This window comes from Coturnix japonica, chromosome 11 (assembly GCF_054131305.1).
Source record: "Coturnix japonica strain WE chromosome 11, WE-NBRP24, whole genome shotgun sequence".
In the NCBI taxonomy this organism is placed as follows: Eukaryota; Metazoa; Chordata; class Aves; order Galliformes; family Phasianidae; genus Coturnix; species Coturnix japonica.
In genome coordinates this window covers 24,083,379-24,110,922 of record NC_140673.1, presented here as the reverse complement: position 1 = coordinate 24,110,922, position 27,544 = coordinate 24,083,379, and the positions used below count along the sequence as shown (strand labels likewise).

Genomic DNA, 27,544 nt, shown 5'->3' with positions numbered 1-27,544 from the left:
TCCTCTCCATCTCTCCCAGGTCCAGCTCCATCCAGCTGTCCTTCAGCTTGTCCCCTGCCTCAGCCAAGCTCCTGGAGCTCAGGAAAAAGGTTGTGTCTGCATCTGATAGGAAAGCGATGAACATCTGGCTGTTGTCTGTGTCTTGTTTTGGCTACAGATTTGACACTTGAACCAGAGAAGGATCAGCTTTTATGGAAAGTTTGCAGAGAAATTTCAGTGCTATTCACTGCTGTTACAGAAGTGAAAGCAGTCAGGCTTGCAGCAGCGTAGTGAGCTCTGCTTGTCACTAACCATATCATTGCACAATGAGTGTCTCAAGCTTTACAATTCTAATTAAACAATGGTGTGTGCAAGGGAACTGCATTAATTTAACTAAGTCTTGCTAACCAAACCTTATGACAAGTTGATTGTGTGGGGAGAGCCTTGAATCTCATGTCCCTGAAGGATGTGGCCCTCATCATGTCTGGGGCTCTTAAGCAGGACAGGTAAAATCTAAGGAGACACTGCCAGTGTACAACCCAGCTTAGAGACGCTGTGATTCCACAGCATCCCACTTCAGGTGGCAAGGGAAGGTCATCTGAGCTGCCTTGGTTCCACTGGTATGAGAAAGGGACAGGAGGGGTAAAGATGAGAAGTGAAGCGTTGTGCATCATTGTGAGCTCACCTGATATTAAATACTGTGTCCTAAGGCAACAGCCTTACCAAGATGACAAATGATGCCTTCACAGCATGCCACTCTCTTTTGCCTTTAGGTTCAAACACGTGGTGCTGCTGAAAATAAATCAGTTCTCTTAGGGCTATTAGAGCAATCATACAAATATTGATTCCCAAATGCTACATGGAAATATATGACTTTTTTTGCTGAATTATTCCTCTTTGAAGCCTCTAGAGGGTGCGCTCTCCATTTCAAATTAGGATTAAATAACTTTCTACAAGGTAATAATCTAGTTCAAACAGAAGTTATAAATTAACTCCAGGTATTACTGGGTGAAATGTTATGGACTGAGATAAAGAAGAAAAAGTAACAAGAGTATCCTTTGGGATTAAAAATATGTCGGTTTCAGTGCAGATCTCAGAGTACAGGATCATTATTTTGGGCTATAGCCCAGCTGTCAGCACAGATGAAACTGTTTGCCTCATGTCAGGCTTTTGTTCCGAAGCCTCAGAACAAAACTAAAAGTTAGCAGAGACTGTGCAGCTCTAGTCCCAGTTCTTTTAATCAGGAATCAGATAATCTGTTTGAAATGCAAACTGTTTGTGACCAAACCTCTGTAAAATCTACGCTGCTTAGAAGTTTAGTGATGAAAATGTATCAGGATATACTACTGGTCACAGGTCATCTCACAGCAGTGCTTAAAGTCCCAGAGTAGATTACAGCACCCAAGGATCTCAGGAGTATATCAGTGAACTTTGATTCTGTCTTGAATAGCCTATTATCTAAATAAGCAAGACAGAATACAGAATAAAGAAATATTCTCCCCAGTTAGATGGGGAAAGGAGTTATACCATTTATGTTGTCAGTTACAACACAGAGACAGTGGTGGAGCCAGACACTAAAACTAGAGTTCCTAGTTTCACTCCAGTGTTTAGAAATGAGTCCAATAGCATGAATTCTGAAGAACTCTCCCATGCTGTGCCTTGCTGAGTCAGTCACATCTGTACGGCAGCTTCCTGCACCATTCAGCCCTTGTTAAGGGTAAACAACTTATATCTCATAGACCTGAGACTGAGTAAACAGAAATTGCATTCAGTCCCACAGAATTGATTTTATTTGTTCATTTCTAGGAACATGTTTCCAGCCAACCTTGTTGAAGCCACATTCAAGCAGGTAAGTGGCTGTTGTTCTTTTACCACTGAAAAGGTGGGCCAGCATCATAGAAAGATGCCCATGGTATGTCTTCACAAAACAGAATCCAGATGTAGATACTGTGTATTACTTCAGATATTACAAGTAACTTGAGCATTTAAGAATTAATGAGTTCATTTCCATTAGCCTCAGCAGTCTTGCAGCCTGACTGCAGCTGGTAGGTCAAAATTATTTTAAGAGTCCAGTACAGATCCCACCTGGAGCTCCCATGGGGAGCAAAGCTGTGTCGGGTTATGCCATGGATACATTCTTTTGCCATTTCTTTATCAAGAGAAACCTTCAGGATTTTACATTGTTGCTATAGCATAGCATTCTAAGCTTTGCTTTGAGATATCAGGTAACTAGCTGTTTTACAAACTTCAAACTCTTTTGAGGATCAAACCAGAGTATCACAAGTACAGCAAGTGCTCAGGCTATGTCAGTCAGTCACACAACATTTTCTACACATAGGGTCAGGAGCTGATATTCTTTTCATGCTGTTCCCCCTATCAGGCAGCCTTGTTTAACAAAGAACTTATGAAGTCTCATTTTAACTATTAATTTCTTCTGGGATATTATAGTAAAAAAAAATCCTTTGTTTTCTTTCAGTATCGCACTAAGAGTATTCCCATCATTAAAGCTAACAAAGCATCATCTGAAAGCACAACTCATCGCATTATAATATATGGAGTCCAAGATGAGAATGGATCCAATGTCCAGAATTTTGCCTTGGACATCACTCCTCCACCTGAAGTGATTTACAAATCAGAACCAGGCACTAGCGATGGCATGAATGTGCTAGGGATCGTGATATTCTCTGCAACAATGGGTAGGTTTCAGACATGTTGGTTTGCAGTAATCCAAGTATCCATTTAAAAGATAAACATAAAGGTTGGGCTGTTGGGTTTCTTGAATAAGAATAACCTACTTCCAGACAAGGTCCTTCACTAATATTCTCCTCAGCAAGCAGTAAATTGTTTTTTGCCTTGGAGTCTGCCCTGTCCTTCTTATCCATTCTTAATCACATTTTATTACATTATTAGTGTAAAATATAACTATCACTTCCCTGTCTAAGAGCACAGTTCAGATAATAAGCCTCAGAGATATGATGGGTGAGTTTCACAGGAATATTGTTTAATCAGCTTTAAATCTGTGGATCCTGTCTTTGTTGAAACTTCATTATTTTAATTTTTTCGTTGTGCAATGCTTATATACCATCTAATAGCTTATCTCAGGGAACTGTAAGAGCTTCTCTCTAGCTGATTTATTCAGTTTCACTTGCTGGAGAAACACTGGTGCCACGTGTGTTATATTATCTTTGTGAGTTAGGAAGAGGGACTTTAACCACTCCCTTAATATGCCCTACTTACCAATGACAAAGGTTATGTTCTGATGATTATTACAGGAAAAAGCTGATACAGTTTTCTTTATCTGCTGTCTAATTTCTTCTTCAAACTTACTGTGGTTGTTCCATAAAACATCTTTAACAGCATTTATTATATTACAGTTCCTTCAAGCACAAGGGGTCAAAAATGAAGTTCAGAATTAGCAGATTTGTCTCTCTTTTTAATTTCTCCAGTATGTGGTATTCCATATGCAGCACTGCTGGAAATTGGCTGTCCGTCATTTTGTTATATCTTATAGCCAATTCCCAAAGTACAGTGTCACAACAACCAATATTCCAGCCAAGAATTATTGGACATGAATAAATTAATTACATGTTCTTATTAGAATCAAGGACTTCGTAGAAAACCATTCATTGTCTTCACAGAGCTGAATGTATTACTGTTACCATGCCCTAACTCTTGCTGGCACAGGAATCAAGAGATGGAAGCTGAGAGCTGGCTTCCTCCTGGCTGATGCACAGGATGTACTGCCTCTACTGCCACGTACACGACAGCCCCAGCTGCTGGGTTGGTCCTGGCTGTAGTAGCTACAAACAGACCTCAAACATGTCAAGTGGGTAACAGAGCCCTGTAGGGAGCCAAAGAAAATGGCTGTGCCTTGGCTCCCCAGTGCTCTGTGTCTGTGTCAGGTGAGATTTTCAGATATATTCTCTATTCCTACTGCACAAAGATCTATATTCATCCAGCCGTGTCCCATTTAGTTTACCTTGAGTTATAGTAGGGAGAGAAAGGTCTGGGGATTTGTGTGAAGGCACATGAGATGTCTTATGAGATGCACACAAATGTCTGCATTTGCAGGTATAATGTTGGGAAGAATGGGAAACAGCGGTGTTCCTTTGGTCAGCTTTTGTCAGTGTTTAAATGAATCCGTCATGAAGATAGTGGCAGTTGCTGTTTGGTAAGTAACAGTTTTAGTAAGCTTTTTTTTTTAAGAGTAAAAAAATGTTGACAGAAATGGTATAAACCTGTTTTGAGGGAAATAAATGAGAGTGAACAACCCTTGGTTTTGTGGGAATGGCCTGTCACTTTAACATAGGCACCCCATAAATCACTCAGCACAGTGTAGCTGGGTGGGTGGGTGGATTCTAATACATCCAGCCCACACATGGGAGCACCTCAGGCTGGTACTCCCATACCTTGTAGCACAGCCCCACAGAAATTCTCACCTGGTTTCAGCTTGGTTAAACTAATGGGCCATCAGGATCTGTACTGCAGCCAGTGTACGTCCTGCTAGCTCAGCAGTCTCCACAGTGACACCACAGTTCAGAAGTCTTCTGCCCAGGCAGCCCAAGAACATGTCTAATGCATACTGGTAATTCGCTTATGTCTCTCAAAGACTGCATTAGCATCTACTTAATAGTTTCCAACTGTCACATCAGTATGAACAGCACAGCAGAGCCTGGGACTCATTCCCTAGTTGCCAAGAAAATTACCTACCTTAAGCTACAAAGTCAGAGCCTTTTTCTGAAATAATATTTTAAGTTCACTCCTGATCAGCAATGTTACCCCAGGTAAAGGAACAGCAGGAGTGGTGCTTCGAGCCTGCTCCTCAGTTGTGGGACAGGCACATCTGATCTGACACAACAGAGTGCAGCTGCGTCACTTGTGGGTGGGTGCTCTTACTACTCTGAAAAACAGGAGTTTCCCCCTCACGCTGTTGGTGGAAGTGAACTATCTCCTGTGAATGACTGTATTTCTTTTTCTCAGGTACTTTCCATTTGGAATCGTGTTCCTAATTGCTGGTAAAATCTTAGAGATGGATGACCCTTCAGCCATTGGGAAGAAACTGGGGTTTTACGCCATTACTGTAGTGTGTGGTCTGGTTGTGCACGGGCTGTTCATTCTGCCAATGATGTACTTCTTTATCACCAAGAAGAATCCTATTGTCTTTATCAGAGGGATTCTTCAAGCCTTGCTTATTGCTCTGGCCACCTCCTCCAGGTATTATCTAGCTGCAGTGTGTGTCTGTCAACATTTGCCAGTTATGAATGGAAGCCATTTGACAGTGGCGTTTGTTACGTTATTTTCCCTCACTTGAAAAAATATTAGACAAAAATGTTTTTTCTTAGAGGACTAGAAAGGTAATAAGGGTATTTTTCTGTGAAAACAAATTTTGTGTTTCTACAAAGTTAAATTATATTGAGGGACACACTTTGTCCAGAATACACCTTTGGAATTGGTGGATAGCCTCCTAGTTCAGTCATATGGAAGCATTTTACACTTTATACTCATCTTAGTCTTTGGGTTTGGGTACATTAAGAAAAGACTGTGGTTGCAAGCTATTGTCCAGCAGTGAAAAAATATACAGCTGTTCTTGAGGAACAATATTTTTTACATTCCTTTTAGGGAAAGCGTCCAATAAGCTTTAACCATAGCTGAGCAGTGAAATGGGAAACAGCTCATGAACTGGTTAAGAAAAAGAGCACCAGTCCTTGAAAGGCCTGGAATTGACCATCATGGAGCACGAGACAAGAAGGCCGACAGAAATCACATTTCCACATAGTTGATATAACAAAAAGACAGCCTTGTCATATCTGCGGCTGGAGACTTGTTACTCTGAAGTAATAAGAGCAGCTGTACCTATCAGTACATGGTACAAGTGGCTTTTATTAGTAACAGTACAAGGTATTCAAGGGACAGTGCAAAAGAGAAAACTGAAGTAGTGCCAGACTTAGGAAAAGAGCCTAAAACATTCATCCCTACCCCATTGACCTGATTAGGCTCATTATTTCCTTATAGTTCCAATAAGGACCAACAAGGTAATGCGGGAGAGGAAGCACATATGCAGATGGTTGTTTCTCTCATAAATATACTTACATTAAGGCAAGAGTAAGCAGAGCAGAATGAATGTATAGGCATTAAAAGAAAGGAGAGAAGGGAGTGATTATTTCAGCGCAGTTGTAATGTATTGTATGTGTCACTTTACAGAGTGCTTTCATATTTTAATAGTTTGCACCAAACTGACCTATAAAGAGCATCATACTGAGTAACACAAAGTCAAGAATAAATTATGTGCTGGGTGGCGTTTTAAACTCTAATTAGGGTTATATAATTAAGGCAGGCTGTTTTATTAGAGCATAAAAAGCTTGAAGTTTGCGATGTTGTCACATCCCTACGTTCAAGTAAGATGTTAATTTTACACTCAAAGATGTTATTGTTGGAAAAGGCTGCTTACTATCACATTTGACACACTTGACTATCTGCCCTACTCCTCTAGGAGTTCTTGGAGTTCTATTTCTGAAGGTGCTGTATTGCTGGAAACCCAGGCTTTTTCTCTGTGCTATTTCATTAACTCTCTCTTTATAGAAAGGAATAAGGAAATAAAGATATTTTTTCTAGGAAAAAAAAAAATCCTCTAAAAATCTAATCTGAATTTTTCCGTTATTGGGGAATAAAAAGAGAAAACTTTGTTCCTTCTTTATCAAATATAGAAGAGTTTGTCCTTTTTTTTTCCTGCTTTAGTCAACTCACTTTTTCACCACAACAGATTCCATTATCAAGTATAGTTTAGTGAAAACTAGTTAAAGTGCTTTCTTTGCAGTTTATAATATATTCACGTCAAGGTTGGTTATGGTATATCTCAAAGCTAGAAGTGTTCCAATGCTATGAGTGTTAGTCATAGTGATAAAACAAAAAGTCAGATGTGATATAGTAACCAAAATACACAACTCAATCTACAGAGCTTTGCAGAGTTTTGATTCCCTTGTTCTACATGAGTACAACTTGGAGAAAGTCAAAGTTGGTTTGGTGATTTTTAGATCAGTTATGTTTTCTCTTGATTGTTTGCAGTTGTATAAGGTAAGAACATGCATGCCCTCTAGTCAGTGTAAGCTGGCCTTTCTAAAAGACTTCCATATCATAGTCATCATTAAAGCTTCACATTTAGGCAGCGTTCAATCACATGGAACCCCCCATATCCATTTAGGAGCTCAGCTCCAGGGGAAGTCCCCAGAAAAGCCAGTGTGAAGTACTTAGCAGGCACCAGACAGAGCTTCAAAGTTTGGGAGAAGCTCTGGCAGCAGCCAGCAGCTCAGGCTGTCAGCAGCCACCAGCAGGACTTGCTACCAGAAGGGATTTACTATCTCTACTGGAAGAAGCTACCACCAAAGTTAAAGTGAGCCCCAAGGAATGACTCTGAAATTCCATGTTTGAGGCTCAGACACTTTTGATTAATTTAATTTTTTCCTCTTCTTACCACTGTGTATATATTGTAAATCCGTATAGGCCCAACATGGGTTTTAATGTTTTGCTTCTCAAATAGCATTGTCTTGTCTAGAGATGGCTGAACTTTTCACCTTCATTACTTAGGAATGGATACTGCACATAACTGAGCTTTTGCCAAAAGAACATGCACAAATGCACAAATAATTGGGTCTGGACAGGAGAGCTGCTTCTCCCAATAGTCAACACATCTGTATTCAGTTAAATAATACTTGCCACAGGGGCATTATATAACACTCATCATGTGAGTATTGGATTTTCAGATCATCTAAGAGGAGAACAAAGAGCTGGTTTTAAGTATACTGATGGGTTTCTTGCAGATGTTTCTTTGTCAGCTCATGTCTATATCTAAAGATAGAAAGAAAACCACAAATCAGTGTTCTGATACTCATTCCAGTTAGTCTGCACCTGTGGAAAGCTTTCTTTTTAAGCTGAAAGTCAAACTGCATGAGGGAAAAACAGCACCATGTGCAAAACCCAAGAATGTAACACAAGGGAACCTGAGAGCAACTTAACAGTCATCTCATGGCAATGATTTCATTGGATCTGCACATTATTTCAAACCATGTTCCCTTCAGTGAAAGTTTCTGCATAGCCATTAATTTTGGTCCTGCTGCTTTCTTCCCCCCACATTAACCCTGTCTTGTTACCTCTGTATTAAAAAGCAGTATTTGGCCCACAGACGAAAATTCCTCGTTTTTAGCTTTCCTCATTCCAATGCTATGAGGGAGTTTTATTTTTCTAGGTCATCTTTCCATACCATTAATGAATTAAATCAGCATCTTCTCAGTGGTACATCCCATCAAAAGAAGCAATTTTCATCTTCTCTGAAGACAAACAATAAAATATGACTTGTTCAAGGGTTTTGCTGCTTATGAAACACTCAGATCTTGGCTATTGCACAGTGTAAATTAAAGGCAGATTTAGCAAAAGGGAGAGATGAGATCAGTTTGTTGATTTTTTGGAGCAAATATCAAAATGCATTTGAATGATAAGATAAACAGAGCAGGCTGAACAGCTGTTCTTCCACAGTGACTAGCTGTCTTTGTGCCTCACACCACTAAGAGCTTGGCCTGATCCAGCATTAGCTTATGTTCAGTCCCTGCAGCTGCAGCATTTTATCCAAAATAAAATTGAGATAAGACTCAAAAAATGTATTTTTAATTGTTAGAGTTAGCATGGGGAGAAGACAGTTCTCTGAGCTGAAAGCTTTAGGGAAGTTCTAAAAGACTGAGCAGATTAAGATCAGTGCTTCCTCCAAATAAATGTTACATGTCAGGCATTCATAGGTCTGTCCCTCTGTTTACTACTCAATAAAGCTGCTTTCAGGAACTCAGACTTCACTTAATTTAACTGGATAGGTAAATTAGTGTATTTTTATTAACTTTTTTTTTTCAGCCATTGAAATCATGTATGACCGTATGACTCAAAAATGATAGTAGAAATCTTTTCTTTCCTACTACTTGTAATTAACCAGAGCCAAACCCTTAAATATGGGATATTCTTTCAGTAGCAATAGTGAGGACAGACACTCTGCTACCTCTGAGATCTGAGTTTGAGTGAGACAGTATGCAATAGCTGACTGTGTTAGGAAACCAGCATTTTCTGTCTTGTTACCTGCATTACTGCTTAATTTAGAAATAGTTTATGGTAACTGAGGCAGAGAAAAATTCAGCCATTCACAAATGAATATGAAAAAAAAAAAAAGGAAAAAAAAGAAAAGCAGACTCATGCCCAAGAGAGAAATGACATCTAGCGTGTAGTTTGAGGTGTTATGCTTTGCTCTGTTTGATTTTCAAAGTAAATATTGATAAAGTATTAGGGCTGCCAGTATGGAAAAGTTAAACATAACCCTGTTCATAGAGGTAATCAGATTTTTTGATTCCTCATCTTTTCTGTTTATTTACACATCTAGTGAGTTTCTTTGGCCTAGATTTTCGTGGCAGTGACTGTAGTAAATCATTCACCAGTCAGGCATGATAAGTCTAGGGAAAACAGAGAGATTGCACTGAAAGCATCCTGCCATAGACCTTTCTTGGTCTTTCTGCATTTCTGTTGCAGGAAGCTACTTTTCCTTTCCAAACACTAACTGTGCTTTTCCTCAAACAACAGCTTGCACAAATACAACATGACAGCTCCTACTCATGGAACATTTTGCTAATGCATTCCTGAAACTTTGCAGTTATGACAGTAGGGCTTTCAGAACCTCTCCTGACTTTGTATGTCACATGTAATGACTGAGAAAGAATTTGTCATTCAAATGTGTGTTGTATGTGATGAATCCATCCCTGAAGGATGGATAATGGCCATTGTGAGACACATTGGCCATTGATGTGAGTGAGACTCAGAACAGAGTGACTCAGCAGTTCAGGCTGTGCCTACTGGTGGGAACACACCACTGTTTCACTGCCAGGGGCAAGTAGCTCTCAAGAGCTCAGATTATTTATCTCTTTTAAGAAGTAACTTTAAAGTATTTACGCAGCATTTCCTTGCCATGAGTTAAGAGCCTTTCTTAGTTTGTACTTTCCTTGGTCTGTGCCTACTCTTGCTGCTCAAAAATGGCTATTTCAGAAGACCTAGAAGGGAACTTCAAAAAAAAATCAATGCACATTAGTTTTCAAAGGTTTTAATAATAAGCTGCAGGGTTATTTCCTCTATCTTGTATTTGAGTGTACAGCACAACCTCTGCAGGATTGCTGTTCCTTTTCTTCAGAAAGAGGGAAAAAGAGAATTACATTTTAATTTTTTAGAAAGCAGAATTTGCAGATAACTCTAGCATGTGTATGTGCAACTGCATTCATCCCCCAGTACTCAAGCAAATGAATTACAGGGCAAGTGAGTCACTTGTGCAGACCAAGGAATACGAAGCAGTGCTCAGTGCAGAATTTACCCTTCCTGGAGAAGGTTTTCTACAGTTCATTCTGTTCCCCAGAAAGAAAGAATAATAGTTTTGGTGTATTTCTGTCCGCTGTGTTGCAGTTCAGCCACGCTGCCTATCACATTCAAGTGCTTGCTGGAAAACAACCATGTGGACAGGAGGATTGCAAGGTTCGTGCTGCCTGTAGGAGCCACCATCAACATGGATGGAACAGCACTCTACGAAGCAGTGGCTGCCATCTTCATTGCACAAGTAAACAACTATGAGCTGGATTTTGGGCAGATTATTACTATAAGGTATAAACCTCAAATTCCATACACCCAGATTTGCTTGTCTAGTTGAGCATGATGTTCTTACGATTCTTGTACCTAGAAAGGTTCAGGACAAAACTCAGGTTCGCAATTATTGAAGCCCTTGTTTCTCATAGGACAGTTCTTTTTAAGTAATGCAGAGATCAGGGAGTGTAAAAGGGGAAATTGTACTGGTACCATTTAAAAGAAGCACGTTGACATCAGCAAATAGCAGGATCGAGAGTATTTATCTAGTTTTTACCTTTAGGCACACCCTTGTTCATTTACTGAAATTGGTTCCTTTTACTATTATTGTCGCTGTTGAAAATATTGTTTTAAACTTCAGAATAGTTTTCACTTTAGTTTGTATCTTTGCATAAGACGAAGCTGTTTAAAAAAGAAGTTACAGGGAATAACGGGTGTTAGGAAGCTCTGTCAAGACCTGGGAGAGTGGGGCCAGAGAAGGAAGGTTCTCTGGGCAGAAGCTTCAGGGCAGGTTTTCATCAAGACATCACAGCACTCATATATTTTTTAGATGCCTTCTCTGCTGTTTGTCAAAGCAGAAGCCTTCATGAATAACCATGGTGGTAGAGTGTGCTATAGCTGCATACTCTGTCCTTGAAAGGTCAGTAATGGATCCAAAAGAAAAGATCCAGCTGAACAGTTATTGCCAGAGTAACTCCAGTGACTTCCAAAGAATCCCTCAGGGACCGAAACTTGCAGGTTTCCAGCAAGGAACAAATGATTAGAAAAACACTCTTCATAGTCAGAGCCTCATCCAACACATTTGAGATCAGCTTAATTACCCACCCGGTGACCTCATCACTGCCCTGTTTCCTCTGCTGGGCCTTGTCCATCCTGTGCTGGACTTAAAAAGCTTCATGACCAAAGGGAAGAAGTTGTGAAAGGGCTCACTGATGGACATCTGGCAAGATCTGCTTACAGTAGAAGCAGAAGAAAATAGTTGTGCCCGTGTGAGCCCTTGCTTTGAGTTGTCTCTCCCTCTCACTAAAAATTACTGGAATTCTCCTGTACTAACATTTGGTCTTTTGTGATTTTGAATTTGGGAATGTTTTTTGGAGCCAAAATATGGCTCAGAGTATGGGTGGACATTACGTATACCTTGAAGCAGAGAACAGTGATTTTAAAAATGAAGAAGGAGGGTGATAGTAAATGGGAAGAAGGTAAATTCTAACTCTCAGTTAGCAGAACCCTCGTTTGACTTTTTTTTTTCCTCTGCCTATATTAAGTGCTAGTGTGTAACAACCAAAAAAAAATGTGAAGACAGTAGAAGGAAAATACAAATTAAGACTAGAAAAATCTACCCCAAAAATGGAAAGAAATTAAAAAGCTGGGTTACAAAAGAAGGGAAAATAGGATTTCACAGTGGATTCAGTACCTAAAGAATATCTGAAGCCCAGTTCTAACTATGGGACAAACCTTCCCTAAATCCAGATATTCTGGAAGGTGCAGAGTTGAAATTCAAATACTGGATGCCAGGATAATTTTTTGAAAAATGTTAGCAAAATGATCAGCCGACTCTGTCACAGTTTGTAAAATCCAGGATGGCAGTTCATATCAGTGTGATTATACAAACCTAGACGTGGCAGAAAAGGAGACTAAAGATCATATTCCTATCAACTGAGCCAATTAATGGAAAAAACATCTACATTAAGATCAAAATACAGTGGAGAAGCAAATGAGCTTGCATGTACAATGTTGGATAAGCATTCTTATTTTTGCTCCCTATCACAAGACATTCTTGCCTGAACTGACCTGGAAGGCAGAGGCAGTTCTAATTAGCAAGTAAATTTAGAGCACTTTTCATTATTAATGTTCATTATACTTATCTCTTATACAAATACTGAGCTCTAGTACCTTCCTCCCTATCTATACTATGCCTATTAAAATGCTATTAAGATGCTAAGTTTTTCAAAATTCAGTTTGAAATCTCACTCTTCCCCCATCCCACCCACACACAAATGTATTTCTTTCAGGGAAGAGCTCTAGTTACAAATATTCATGCTGCTCTACTGGTACACTATACGGTTGTGAGCATGATACTGGATGTCTCCCTGTCTCCGTTTCCATATGGGTGAATACTGTTACACTCATTTTCCATCAGAGAAGGCTGACGAGGTGCTTGCCAAAAGCTCTGAAATTCTGGATCAATGAACGCAGTGGATTATCACCATATATATATATATATCACCATATATACTTTATGTCATCTGTTTACAATAGTCAAAACTCATTTTTTGTCTCTCTGCTGGATGATCTTGTTCTTGGAAGTGGCCATATAGGAAGGAATGAATATATACAATCACTTTTGCTCCCGGAAAAAAGAATGAAATCCATCCTCTAAAGATAGCATTATGAAGAAAAGGTCAGGCCCTCCAGGTCCACTCTTGCTCTGGTCTCCCATTCATTTCTGCTGGCCTGGCTGGAAAAATGGCATGAAGGTCAAGTAAAAATACTTTCCTGAAACTGAAGAGGTACTGTCACATATGTGCTTGCTTCACATTTAGATCCAAGTATGCAAAGCCACGTGCTACGCAAGCTTCATCCTTGGCCCAGCCTCTTTACCCTTGGCCTAACTTCTGTGTGATGGACTGACGTAAAAGGCCTTCCCTACCGCCAGCACAGGATTTGCCTGGCACAGGAGCCACGAGTGATGACTCAGAGAAGTCTGCAGAGAGCTCTGCTGCTGAGGCTGAAGCCATGGGGAACAGTACTGGCAGGCTCATTGCTTGTGACATGACCCACCAGATCTGACATCACTCAGAAAAGCCACAGCCCAGCAGCCTCCTTTCTTCTCACCTGTGAGGTTAAGGGAGAACACAGAACTTGCTTACCAAAGGAAGGGCTGCAAAGCTAGAGGGTCAGAATTTAGCACTGCGCAGTGCTAAATAGAAAAGGTTTGTCTTCTCCTTGTTCTTTGAGCTATCTTCTGTACAACTAATATCAGCATGTGACTAGTATAATAAGGACTGGTTTATGAAAGCTCCTGTAGAAACATGGTTTGGTTCTTGCAGAGCAATCCATCACTGGTAAAGCTTACTCCTTTCTCTCTTTGTTAAAGCATCACAGCGACAGCTGCCAGCATAGGAGCTGCTGGTATCCCCCAGGCTGGCCTGGTGACAATGGTCATTGTCCTGACCTCAGTCGGACTCCCAACAGATGACATCACACTGATCATTGCTGTTGACTGGGCACTGTAAGTAACATTAAGCATCTGAGGTCTCCAGTGTGGCAACATTGCTAAAAAGCCAAATGTTCCCCAAAGGTGTTTATATACCTCAAAGGAATGGGCAGTACATACTTTAAGCAAGGTGAGGAGCCAACACTCCTAGTAAATGTGAAAAAAATGTGAATTTTTTTCTCATGTGAAATCATGAGAATTGTGTTGTATGGATATTCTGTGGCACACTTTATTTTACAAATATCAGGAATATTCTCATGTGAAGGCAAAATAGCATCTGCTGGGAGCACTTAAGTGTGGGAGTGGCTGTTCAGATTTTATAAAGCAGCCTTTCTACCACTAATCATTGAAACTCCATAGTTATAGGAGCACAACAAAACTCACAAAGCATTTTAAGCTGTATTGCAAAACCCTTTTCCCTCCATATTGCTCAGTTTTCACCCAGCTCTTGCAACATCAGCATTTCTTTGTTTTTCCAATAAGTCTTCCAGTGTATATGGGAATTATGCTTTATGTTTTACAAAACATCTCAAAACAACAGACAAAAAAACTCACTCGGGCTATAGTTCCAGATGCTGTTAAAAAGTGAGCAAGGAACAGACTCAATTTTCTGTCTTTTGTGGATGACCTTTCATATACAAAGTGTATTTCAGTATTTCAACACTTGGTTTCAAGAGCCTGCAGATGCAAAGTGTCAACGTGGTTGACATGATGAATATTTTCAATATTAGCTTTGGAAGCTCTAGAGTACAAAGAATGCTTAAAGATCAGATCAGATGGTCTCACAAGACTGAAATACCCATTACAATGCACTGAAGGTATTACAACTCATGAAGGTAGACATAACATGTAAGTGAACTACATACCTTTGCTGGTGCCTGGAGACAAAAGAAGAAAATTGAAATGTTTCTCAGCTCATTTATTGAATTCGAGGTAAAAGTTTTGCACCTTTAATTATAATTTCCAATAAATCTCAGATACCACTGCAACACTTGCTGCAAGTGTTTGGCCTCTTAATAGAGAAATTTCAGTGGTGTGTGATGTGATTCTACTCACATGTGGTGCAGACATCTGTGCAGACAGGAACATGGAGCGGGATTGGTCCAACAATGTGCCATGCAATCCATTTCCTTAAGAGTTTCAGTATGGTGCTATGTTTCCTCAAAAACAATCTGTCTTCAGAGCAGATCCTAATCAGAGACCAATACAGAGTATAAACTTTGGAGCTCTGCTCATACAACTTCTTCTCCATCACAGCTCTTTGCGCAGTCCAAAATTAACATTCCAGAGCACCCTTCCATGAATGCAAATCTGATGGTCAACCAAGAAGAAGCCCATGTGTAACAGGAACATCTCCCAGTTTATGCTGTAACATTTTTCCCTGCTTAACTAAATGTGATTGTCCTCAAGGCAATACCCAAACTCAGAACAACAGGTAGCAGAAAAATGGAGTCAGCAAACAACTTTAGCAGTGGATCCTAATTCAATAAACACATTTAGGTGTAGGCACTGAAATCTGATGAAATTACTTGCACTTGCATGTATGATTTGAATAACAGCACAGGAAAATAACATTTCATTCAAGATCTCTTTCTTCTAGTTAGGCAAGCAACTGCACAAACATTTGCATGCATAGATGACATGCCTAAAATACATGGAGAAAAAAACACCAGCACACAGTTTCAATTTCTTTTCTATATTAAGTTACAGGATCAGAAACCTGGGCATTGTTGATATTGGACTGTCACCACCTTTAAAAAGCCAAACATCTGGAGATTTCTAAGCCTCCATTTTATAACCCACATTTATAAACTAAGTTACCAATTTGACACAGCTTTCAGATGTGAATGTTTTTCTTGGAAAAATGTGATATATTTCAGCCTTAAAGACTATATCATCTATTTGAAATCCCACCAGTTTTAACTAATAGATTCCAAGCAGTTTCAAGTGAAGCACTCGTCTATGGCAACCACTTATTCTTGTGTATTTACAGTCAATATTTTTGAGATGTTGGTGGGTAAAAGATGTAAAACAGGGAAGAACCGATTCCATAAATAAATAAATGGAAGATAGTGAAACTGTTTGTATACACAGTACTGTCAAATGTAAAAAGTGAAATTGGAAAAAAAAAAAAGTAATTGAAAATGAAGGATCTTTAGGAGCCAGAGGTGCCATGGAAACCATGGCTTTTTTTCAGAAATGAACAGGATTTAAGTTTGTAAGTGGTCGCTCCCTGCCTAGATTGTGAGTTTAGTTATTTAGCAATCTTCTGAATTGCTTTTAATTGTGTTCTGTAATTCCTGTTTATACAATTACCTTCTTGCTGAGAAGACTGCTTAAGAATGTAGGACTGGGATCTTGATAACTAGGACAAGGTACTGTTTGGACCTGGGTACTGGCTGCCCTTTACTTATATTGAATGAATCAGCAGCCTCCAGATGAGGCCATAGCACTGGAGCTCAACATAAAGAAGCAGACAGATGAAGACTGTGCTAAGACTTTCCAGTGCTGGAACAGTTTGCATGCAAAGGGAAGCAGTAGCACATAGGTGAGCACCCTTTTGGTCTGACTGGGCAGCACTGGCTGAAGAAGAGTTACCTCGGGCAGCATATATGTAGGTTGCACTAAAATATCTCATATTTACTTCCATGGAAACTATGACAGATAGAAAGAGTTTAATAGCACTACTTGATAAAGTATTAGCCACAAAACACTATTTTTCAACATAATAATCATCATTAGCTTTGCATTTTCACTGCCAATGAGCAAGAGGCTGCATGCTGTGCTTCTAAACTCTGTACCAGTAAATATGACCCACAGTCACCACTGCTGAACTTGTTGTCTTGTAAAAACAGCCAAACTGACTTTCAGCTATAAATACTGCAGCGATGAAGGCATGGGCATGTACCCAAAGAGCCAACAATTTAACCTAACTTTGTCATTTACCAGAGACCGGTTTAGAACAATGATCAACGTCCTGGGAGATGCCCTGGCTGCGGGGATAATGGCCCACATCTGCCGGAAAGAGTTCATCAAGGATGGTGATGAGGTAAGAACACCACGAGCCAGGGTGTGACCGTGTGTGCTGTGCTGCAGCAAAGAGCCTGCCAAGCTCTCAGCTGCCCACATTTGTTTCCAAACAAAATGTAAAGGTGTTTCAGACAGAGGGCAGAATTGGGCAATAGGCTGCTTGGACAGGTAGGGTGGAGGAGTTACTTACAAACAGTAAGCTAACAACAAAAGCAGCCACCACATCTACCTCCCTGTCCTCCGCATCTGTCCCTGCCTCCCTCTACTCCCATGCTTTTTTTTCCTTCTTTCTTGGCATGCATCACTCAGTCTTTTCTTATGCCTGGAATGCCTTCTCATAATCCTCCTTACAGATCTCAGCCAAGGAGATTCCTAAATCCCTGAGCCCACCATGCTGGGAGGTGCCAACCCCCAACCATTCCAGCTAATGGCAGATCTTTGCCAGCTTTCTTTCACAGGACCAGGACAGGTTATACAGAAGAGTTTCCTTGCAGTGACTGCCATTCACAAAGCATGTTTCACTTGTGTGTCATCTGGAGTATTCTACTCACCTACAGAACTTAAAAACAGCAGTACTAATAGCAAAGTTCTATTGACAGCATTATTTTTGCCATTGTGCAGACAGTCTTTCTGATAAATCCCACCCTCAGGCCTGCCTGGAACATGCATTTAAAATTCCAACTCTTTCAAGTTTTGTAAAGGTCTTCTCCTCAGAGGCGCTTAGCACCTGCAGTAATTACTGATGACAGGATTAGGCCTGAATACTTGGGCTACACGTGCGGCTTGTTAGAAAAAAAGTGAACACAACAACTTAATGGTGAGGTGTGTCATCAGACACAGAGCCAGGAGTACATAATGCAGGCCTGACATTTCATTGCTGAATTTAGAACGCCATTGGAACTCAAAATCCCTCCTAAGGGATTATTTAGTCATCTGTGATGAGATTTTTCTTTGCATCTCACTCCATAACTGTATTAAAATATACCATTAGTCTGCCATAAGTTTTGGCAGAGTAATTTGTGGACTTAGTAATGTATACCCAAAGGCCAAATTTTGTCAGCTGCAAGCCCACGTCTTTTCCAGTATTTATGTCTTGTTTTCCCCATCAGAACTTCTGGTTTGATTTAAAGGACTCTTAAATATTTAACATCTGAATCACTCAATAAAATTCTCGTTATGTCTTTTGAAATAGGACAAACTGAAAAGACAGGTGTTGGTACACAGGGGTAGAAGAAAGGCAGAAGGCCACGTCAAATGACTTCCTGCTTTCTGTAATTGCACTCAAGAGCAACCACTACTCAAAGCTTGGCATACCGAGTCCATATTTCTCAAACCTGAAATTTTAGTCTTTATATACACTATTTATACCGCAAAAAGGTATTACTGTGGGTATAAGCTAAATTAGAGCTGTACTAGAATTTGTATTCTTCCATACTTACAGACTCCTTTGTCCAGGTGGTGCAAAGATGTTTTAGTGTATATAAGAACAGATCCTGAAAGTCTGTGGAGGCCTCAGGTAATCCTGGTGAATGCAAAGCAGACTAGAAATTTCCAAAGGAAAAATTCCCTTTCTTTTGTATACAGCAAAAATAGAGTGGCTGTATTCCAAATCTCTCTGCTTTTCACATAGGTGCCATTGATCTGTGAGACTAAACCTCTCAACATCCACCCAGTTGTGGCTTACCAGAGAAATGGCTGCGTGAAGACTATGAATGAACCTCATGGACCAGAAACAGTGAAAGAGATAGAGCAGCACGTACCCGTACAAGTGGAGCAAGAAGAAAGCCCAGTGGAGAACCACACTAAGAAATCCAACAGTAAAGACCACTGCACTATTGAAATAAATGAACTAGAAACAAACGTGTAACTGCTACACTCAGCGGTATCTCATACCCCAGTGACCTGATACCCATCTCTACCTCACAGCTGGAAGAGGGACTCTTTGCCTTGAACAGAAACACGTGGAATTCTTGCCACTCTACTTGTACGGGAGCGAGGGGACCAGCTGTGAACGTCAGGAAAGGCACACAGCTTGCAAGAGACACTGGCTTCTTTAGGTGGAAGACTCCAATACTGAAAAACTCATGGGTGGCTGCTGTTTTATTCTGCACTCGTTTGACTCCAATATAGCATTTGACACTCCTTCGGCTTCATTTTTTTGTAAGTCTTTTTTTATTTGTCCCCTTTTGATTTTCTAACCAAAGCCTTTTTTGTGAATCTGAGTAATTGCAAACTCTTATGATACTAATTTTGTGTAAGATTCCTTAACTACAGACTTCGTGTTTAGTTTTAGAACAGCAGTAAGAAAATCACACCGATTTCCTGATCTTAGAATGTTGTACGTATCACCAAACAACACCTCAAGCCAAGATGAAGCAAAGAGTGCATTTTTACAAGCAAGTGCAAGGTAATTCCAAGGGGCAGCTTTCAGAGACGGGCATTCAAGTGTGATATGTAACACCACAATCCAGAGTCACCGAAGAGCACAGTTTGCCTTCCAAGTGCCAGATTTATTAACCTTTTTTTTAACCTAACTCCTCAGTAGAGTCAGTACCACGTACACACAGTGGCTGAGGCAGCGTGAGCCCAAATCCATGAGCACTGGTGCTAATGTGTCTTCCTTCCCCTGCAGCCCATAGGCCCTTCTGTGTAAATATGTACCAATTTGAAGCTCAAGCTCTTTAACTGTACACCTCATCCTAAGGGCAGACTGAACTCAAACTAGAACACAACGCTGACCAATATTGGGGTTTTGTGGGGAGTCTGCTGGAGAAACTGGATTGCTGTTTTTCATGATTCAGTGGTCAAACTACATTGAAAGTTATACCCTTCGCATAATCTACTGAATCAGTTACAGTAAAATCTGCTGAGTATGTTTCCTATGTTTGTGATAGAGAATATTTTTAATAAACTTGCCGTTTCAAAACCAGGCTGGCTGTGCATTTCTACCACTAGTTCCTTCTTTCTCTGCCAAAAAGAACAGTGGAAGTGAGGAGATCTTTACAAAACTGGAGGTTGATCCAGAGGCTACATATTTGTTCCTACCAACACAGTTGGCATATTACACAGCTACTTGGGATGTATCAGTTTCAGGTAACACGTGCTTGCTATTCTAATATGCTTCTCCCATGTAGAGCAAAAAAGAACCCAGTCAAAAAGGACAATGCCTACACTTGCCAGAAGCCGGAATGTCTCATGCACATAATTAATGGTTTTCCTGGTATGTGCATGTTCACCTCTTCTTTGAGGGATCTTTGTTCAGAAAACTCTTTCCTACACACTAAGACATTACCTCTGAAGGCTGGAGTGAAGCCAGAACCAACAAATATTATATAATAATATAATAATAATATAACCAACCTATTTCCAGAGGTGCAAGTCCCTGTTGCTTACACAAGGCCTGACTTTGAGACTTGCTGCTTTTTCATCCATCTCAAAACACAACTCAGCAGTTTCTGATCACATGGGGAGATCTGTAGATTTTTTTAAACACAGTGATATAATTAATACAGTTGTTTTTATTATATGGACACTTTGCAAGAGGTCTCCTATACAATTCCACTACTGATCTGCCCTATTTGTATTCTGCACAAACACCCATCCCACACATCCCAGTGCTGTCGCTCCTTCTGGTTGTTTAATAATCACTTTTTGATTATTCAGAGCTTCTGAGAGAGTTGCCAGGTACACAAAGCAATTAATCTGTAATCAAGAGATGTCCAACTTTAACAGAAATTATGGTAACTATTCTCCTGATTGATCCTAGAGTGAAGAACAAACACAGGACACATAGAATAAAAAAACCCTGATGTTATTCAGAACAATTAGCTCTGAAGAAGTCCTGCAATGCACCTGCTCTGCAGTGCCATTAAAATGCCATTAAAATGTGTGATTTCAGAAGGTTGAAGCTCTCTGAGTGGGCAGCAGCACCAGCCAGCATCTTACTTTGACCTCAGCCCCACCTGCTTCCCCAGGCCTCCCCTCCTCCCCAGCTGTACAGACCCAACTAGTTAGGAAGCCAGATGAATAAGCAGATGAGGAGCAATTTTAATTCAAACCAGTTCACATATGTTTTTAGTGCAGTCCTAACAAACAGTTGTGTCAACACTAGTGGAGGGGTGACACAAGGACAGGAACAAGCTGACAGGGATGAAGCAGCGTAAGCCCACGTGGAGAGGGCAGGATCTCTGCACACTGGCTGTACCAGCACAGTCACTTTACAGTCACTCTGAATAGGGAGAAATGATGAAGAAAGACCGCGTAGATCCAAGATTTAAAATACCTAGTTCCAAATTCAGAGATTTTGGATGGGTCTGCCTACACCCTGTGCCAAAGCATCTTGGTTTGCAGAGCAGAAAGTGCTGCCAGCCCAACCACCACCTTCCTCTCCATCCACATATAACTTCTGGCTGACTGCAAAGTGCAAATCCCTTTGCCTGCTTGCCTGAGCCAGCTAACCCAGTGTGCCACCCTTTAACTCAGAGACATCTCCAGACATCCATGCCAGCTCCAGTGCAAAGAAACTGTGTGACTTCTACAGGGTGAACTTCAAATGGATAAATCAGCAACAGAAGCAGCTGGCTGTGGCACACAAGCCCTGCACAATACTGAAATCCACAGCTGTACCCCTTTATACTCTATTTGACATGTAGGGAACGGGAAGTTTCAGGTGTGAAGGGCACATTATTATGGAATCAAAAAGCCATTTTTAAAATTAGCCTCCTGCATACAAACCCTATTCACTGACTGTCCAGATTTGCCTTGCAACTTTGAAATGAATTGTTACTTTATGTTGTTTTATATAACTCTCTCTTAAACTTGGGTTTTATACCAATATTTGCCTTCCACTTATCCTAAAAATTATGCCAGTTTAGCAGGCTACAGTACTTTAGTTCTTCGTTCTGATAAATATGTAGCTCAGTGTATCATGAGCTTGACTGCAGCATCATTCCATGTTAAGAACATAAGACACTACTATTAAAGGTAGAGAATCAAAGACTGAGGTTATAGTATTTTTTACTATGAGCTTTCCTGCATGTTTGTTGTTTTCTGTATCTCATGGTGTTTGTTGTCAAGCAGCTTGACACACAGTGCAATTAGGCCAGCAGCAGGTTCCACAGCATATTTGCATGTACAGATCTGTTCATATTTCCCAGCTATAATTGCACTTGAGTCCAATAGAGATAATGAAACTGTTGACCATAGAGTTAGAATGCAGGCTTTGTGTTGGTAAATACCTTTCTCCCACTGTCAGAGCACACAAGCAAGCACGTGACCCTCACAAACTCAAAACATTTATGTAAAAATCAATCAATCACTAATTACAAAAGTCTGCATGAAATACATTCAGGTACACATAGGAGGAACGTATTTCTTAACTGGTAGCATTCAATGGCATCTTGAAGTTACCTCCCACTGCTGAGGGGAAAGGGAACTTAGCTGTTAGAAGTACACTCGTGACATCCTAGGGGAGCATGTTGGAGGGAGAGAAGAAGAAGGAGGATGATGTATTAAATACAGCTATGGAAGAAACAATTGGGGAAATTAATTAACACATACTAATCAGAGGCACTAGTTTTAAGTTGGTTCATCTGCAGCTGCATTATTCTGGAGATACAACTGAGAAGAAAGACTTTGCTACAGACTATTGTGGTTTACAGCATCAAAGACATCTGAAAGCAGGTTTTGGAGGATTCTGCCAACATCCAGGAAGCCCCAAAGTGCCAAGTTTCTGTAATGAATCCTTGTGTAAGAATTAGAACTGGGAGAAGGAGCCCCAGCCAGGTCACTTACACATCCCACTGGCTCCTAGAACTTACGGTTGCCAACCCAAACACAGCTGTTCATGGAACTGATGTCTTAATTGAATCTAAACTTATTTATACCACCTGAATTGGTACTAAATACAAATCCCAATATACAAATAAAATAATAGCTAGTTGAAACAAATTGTATAGTCTCTCTCCATGCTACATACTGTACAGTTGTAATTATACAAAGGTAAAGTAAATGCATAGCCAGAGGTTATATAGGAAAGACTCACAGTCAAGATGCTCGCCAGCATTAATGTTCACTGTAGAAATTCCACACAAGAACAATCTCCATAAAGAGATGCTGCCTTAGAGGTGGTCAGCCCTTAAATGGGATCTAGGAGAGGTGGAATCAAGCTCCACCCCTTCTGAGAGCACAGCTGAATGACCTTCACCTGTGCCCCCACAGCTGACCCATCACTTGCCTCAGATGGTTAATCAGAGGTTCAGGCTGTGACTAACAGTTTCCTATACACACACACAATTCTAAAGCACATAAAAAACACAGTAGCTCTACAGCATTGCTATTCGATGAGCTCTCTCTTTCAATGCTACAACAAACATCAACATCAATATTAGTTCCTCTTTAACAACGGCAGAGCAGATCTGACATATTTTCTGGGCAGTCGGAAAATTAGGTCTTCAAGCCAGATGGACAGCCTTGAAAATGACCTCAGTCTTCCTTGTGCTTTCCACAAAAAATGAAGTAAATACTAACAGAAGGTGGTTGCTGTGTGAAAGCAAAATGTGTAACCTGGGAACTGAACCGGGTCTGGAAAACTCTTTGATGTTGCACAATGCTGAGTACTCCTGTCACTGTCTCTGGTGAAAGCCAAGGTGCATTTTTACATCAAGACAGCTCCCTTCCATTACACTGACAGTAGCCATGAGGAATTGCTGGTTTTCCTCTCCATTCACTAAGCTGGCTGGGGAGAAAATCAACATAGGTTTTTCCAAGGGGATGCTACTGCACATCTTTTTGAAATAATAATTTTTGCAATAATAATAACAGCTGAAAAGTACTTGGTTTTGCAGCACTCAGAAAGGAGTCCACAGAAGAGATTACCTTAATGTATCCATTCACTAAGGGCTGGGTTGCAAATGAAATGGATGTATTAAATCTCAGTTTAGCCTACAATGGCTAAAGATGTTCAAATTCCATCCCCTACTAACTGCTTTGGAGCGTGCTGAATGGTACTTCAGGAATTTGTAAGAGAGTTTGTTCCACATAACCCCAAATGAAAGAGGGAAATAGAACAGGAAGGCTGACTACTGCTTTAGAGGTCATTATTCACTACCTCAGACTTCTCATGTGATCCATGGTCAAAAGACCACAAGAATGTAGGGCTTGCTTCCCATCTATAAACAAAGAAAACATACTTTTTAATTCATCAGGGTGTTGCACAGCAAGGATGAATCAGTTGCCAGCATGTCAACAGTCAGGGGTCAAATCTGGTTACCCTGGATTACTTCTGTCTCCCTGGAATCATAGAATCACTATTCAGAATATTCACAGGAACTGCCACTTTTCTAGGTGACAAAACTTCAGATTCCATCATTTATATACTAGCAACAGTTACATCTCCATAGCCCACATGATGATTCATGGGAATGGATTAGGCACAGCTGAGACCTTTGGCAGATTTGTGACACGGAATATTTCAAACATTTTATAGGTTGCAAAAGTAAAAACACAGCAGTCTGTTACTGGTATTTGGGGAAGGAATGAAGCAGGCTTCACAGAGACAAGATAGTGAGTACTGCTAGGTGAAGAGGAAGAGTGTGTAATGACTTTTTCCCCTACAATTGAATCAAATCTCTTTTCCTTTCTGGCTCCAAGGTGAGGGTACCAACAGCTGGAGATGGAGACTCTGCTTGTGGACAGACACTAGAGGCAAAGCAGGCAGGGTTACACGTGATCACAAACAGCTGGGACACATGGCCAAATACTGGCTACCTCTGAAAACTACTGAACAGACCATACGGTTAATGGAATGACTGTTTTCCTTCTCTTGTTTGTGATATTATGAAAAGTTATTTGTATTCTTACAAATGCTTTTTTGTGGGACCACACGCTGCCATCCAAACTAGCACTGAACACTCAGTTCAGCACGAGAACAAGCAAGTGTTGTTGCTGAAGTGCTTGCAGCTAAAAGTCTTCACAAAGCCCTAGATTTCCCATGCCATTGGGAAATATAGAAGAGCTCAGGATAGATCTTGGTTTTCCTTTTCAGGTTCCAATTTAGTAGTTTTAATCCATTATGATATAGAGTTCTACATCTGTTTCTTTAAATGCAGTCATCTTTCATCACAAACAGGTCTCTGCGTTTCATTTAGAAATGAAACATATGCTTGTATGTGTATGCAAACAACACTAGCTGAAAGCCAGAATGTGACCCACCACATGAAACATAATTGTTGCCTTTGAACTTCCCTACCAAGGATGTAATACCCTGAGTTGGTGGTTTTCCCCCCCTTACTTTAGTTAGATGGAAAAAGCAGGGGAAGCAAAACAAGAAGTGTTTTATGTTCACAGATATCTCAGATTACATCTGCTGCAAATATTGTATGGGCTAAATGGCAAAACCAAAAGAAAAACAAAACTAACCTCGAGATCTTTCATTATGATTTCATTGCTTCTGGTGGTTTTATTGGGCTCTACCACTAGGCTATTAAAGGCATATGGAAATTGTACAGAACTCAGTTAGACCATATTTTTAACCCTAATCTTCCACCTTCTTTTCTCATTTAATACTCTAAATAGTTTGAAGTGTAGAGATTCGGGCAGTCTTTATGCCACTGATAGTTTACTCAGTTAATGTGTATTCTTTCTTTTAGAAGAAATCATCTGATCTTCTCCCTGTCCTAAAGGAAGAAAATACTCCTCTGCCATTAAGTCCTTACAAACCAAATATGTGAGGAGAGTGGAGTCAGGAGGCAGGAGGGCACTGCAACCAGCAGCTTCTGCTTTACAGTAAGGGTAGGAACTAATGAGGTGGGTCTTCCAATGTCAAATCTTTGAAGCTGTGGATGATAAAGGCACATCATGCTGTAGCAGCTTTGCCTTCAGAAAAATGCTATGGGTTTTACCCTGCAGCTGCATTTGAATTAAACAGCCCTGACTGAGAGCTCCACCGCAGAGAAGGAAACAGTGTGATGCATAAGCAAAGTTCATTTTAATCCCGCAGAAAATATATACCCTAAGTAAAACCTCTCAAACCTAATTACAATCAACAAACACACGGTTATATCCTAAGTAATAAAAGTAGGAGACTCGCTCATTTCTTGTCTGCTACTGGAGCTGAGAATATTGTAAATCAATCAGGATTTTTATCAGAAGCAACATTCTCAACAGGATGATGATCACAGACTAAAAACAGATTCTGGAACTATCATGGGGAAAACTTGAGATAGCCTGTACAACTGTGCACTAAAACAGCCTTAGCCTGGTTTAAAACCATTTAAAGTAGGTATTTATTGATGGACTGTTTTATGTCCTTGGATACTACTGAAGAATTTTTATGGAAACACTGTATACTGCGTTATTAGAACACATTTATCATCTGCTGCCTCCACATACATCTCACAGCTGGCTGACTTTACAATAGCTGTATGAATCAGAGCTACAGGGCACACCAATATTTTCCTCACTAAAGGAAATGGAGCTCTTTGGGGAGTTTATTCACTGTTTTTACATTAGCAACATAATAAAGCAATTGCAGTCATCTCCATAGACTAATGCCTTGAATAAACAAAGCTTAATTCACATTACATAAAACTCTAAACATATTTAAGTTTTTAGAACAACTATTCCCAAACCCACAGAGAAAGACTCACCAATAACAGCACAGGGTGAAATCAATTAATAGAATATTGGAACGTATCACAGAAGTTTTCCAAGAGACCGCTTCCCATAAAAAATATGGTTTGAAAAATGCATTTATTCTGACTAGGTTTTTGTAAGTAAAATTTGTAAAAAAGATGGGTGGGCTGGGTCAACATGGTGACAAATAAGCCATCAACTATCAGGAATGACTGTCAAAAGAGAACAATCACAAAGCTTTAATCACAGTCTTGCACAAGGAAGGGCTGTGGTTTGCTCCTGCTTTCCCCTCTGTGTGGGACACTAAGGAGCAGGAAAAAGGCAATTGGGTCCTAAGGAGAACACTTCCTATCCTCACCTACTTTTTAAATGCATCCATAGCCTCACTCCTGCCTGTATGTAACTTCTACTGATCTAGATCCTCATTCTTTTCAGAAGTTCCTTCTACCTTTCCTGCAAAGCAATCAAGCAGTAAGGGGTTGTACCACAGGCACCTCAAGGGCAGGGCTGCCAGTCCAACCAGCAGGGATTGGAGGATCATTTCCCCAACTGCCCATTTAATGGACAATCCAGTGGTATTTGTGGGAGGGAGCTAAGAACAATCTCCAAGCCCCCAAAGCAACTTTTGTTTTCCACAGAACACCAACAAACCACAGGCTGACATGGAGGGGGCTACACAGTGGGTGGTTGGCAACTGCTGGGGGAAGCAGCCCTGCAGCAGTGCTGTCACAGCACAGGGCTTTGTGCTGGCGACTCCTTATGGGCCCCCCACTTCCATCCTGACCCAAACAACTCACCTCTCCTGCCTGCACAGGGCTGGGGATGGCCGGTCACCTGCAGGTCCTACTGTCCCTCACACAGGTCCTCACTGGGCGCCATCTTGGAAGGCCTCAGCGGGGCACAGAGGATGCTGGGCTGTGCTCTGCTCCTCACAGCGTGTGGGATGGCGACAGCTCCTCTGTAGGGCCTTTCTGTGGGGCAGGGAGATCCCTTCACTTCTGTGAACATGGGGAGTGGAAGGAAATGGGCTCCCTCAGT

At 40.6% G+C, this 27,544-nt stretch overlaps 1 protein-coding gene across 2 annotated transcripts in view; it reads left to right on the top strand.

Moving 5' to 3' along the window:
- SLC1A7 (solute carrier family 1 member 7) overlaps positions 1-19,802 on the top strand; it is a 40,200-nt gene extending 20,398 nt beyond the window's left edge. The window contains exons 1-9 of one of the 2 annotated variants that reach the window (XM_085511731.1): positions 1,596-1,696; positions 1,786-1,828; positions 2,456-2,675; positions 4,051-4,150; positions 4,960-5,193; positions 10,453-10,647; positions 13,724-13,858; positions 16,793-16,892; positions 18,504-19,802. In XM_085511731.1, coding sequence (XP_085367857.1) covers positions 1,790-1,828; positions 2,456-2,675; positions 4,051-4,150; positions 4,960-5,193; positions 10,453-10,647; positions 13,724-13,858; positions 16,793-16,892; positions 18,504-18,740 — 1,260 coding nt within the window. In that variant the 5' untranslated portion in view covers positions 1,596-1,696; positions 1,786-1,789 and the 3' untranslated portion in view covers positions 18,741-19,802. Of the gene's footprint in view, positions 1-1,595; positions 1,697-1,785; positions 1,829-2,455; positions 2,676-4,050; positions 4,151-4,959; positions 5,194-10,452; positions 10,648-13,723; positions 13,859-16,792; positions 16,893-18,503 lie in introns of those variants that run through there. The other variant, XM_015870613.3, reaches the window with a different exon arrangement.
- The last annotated feature ends 7,742 nt before the right edge of the window (positions 19,803-27,544 follow it).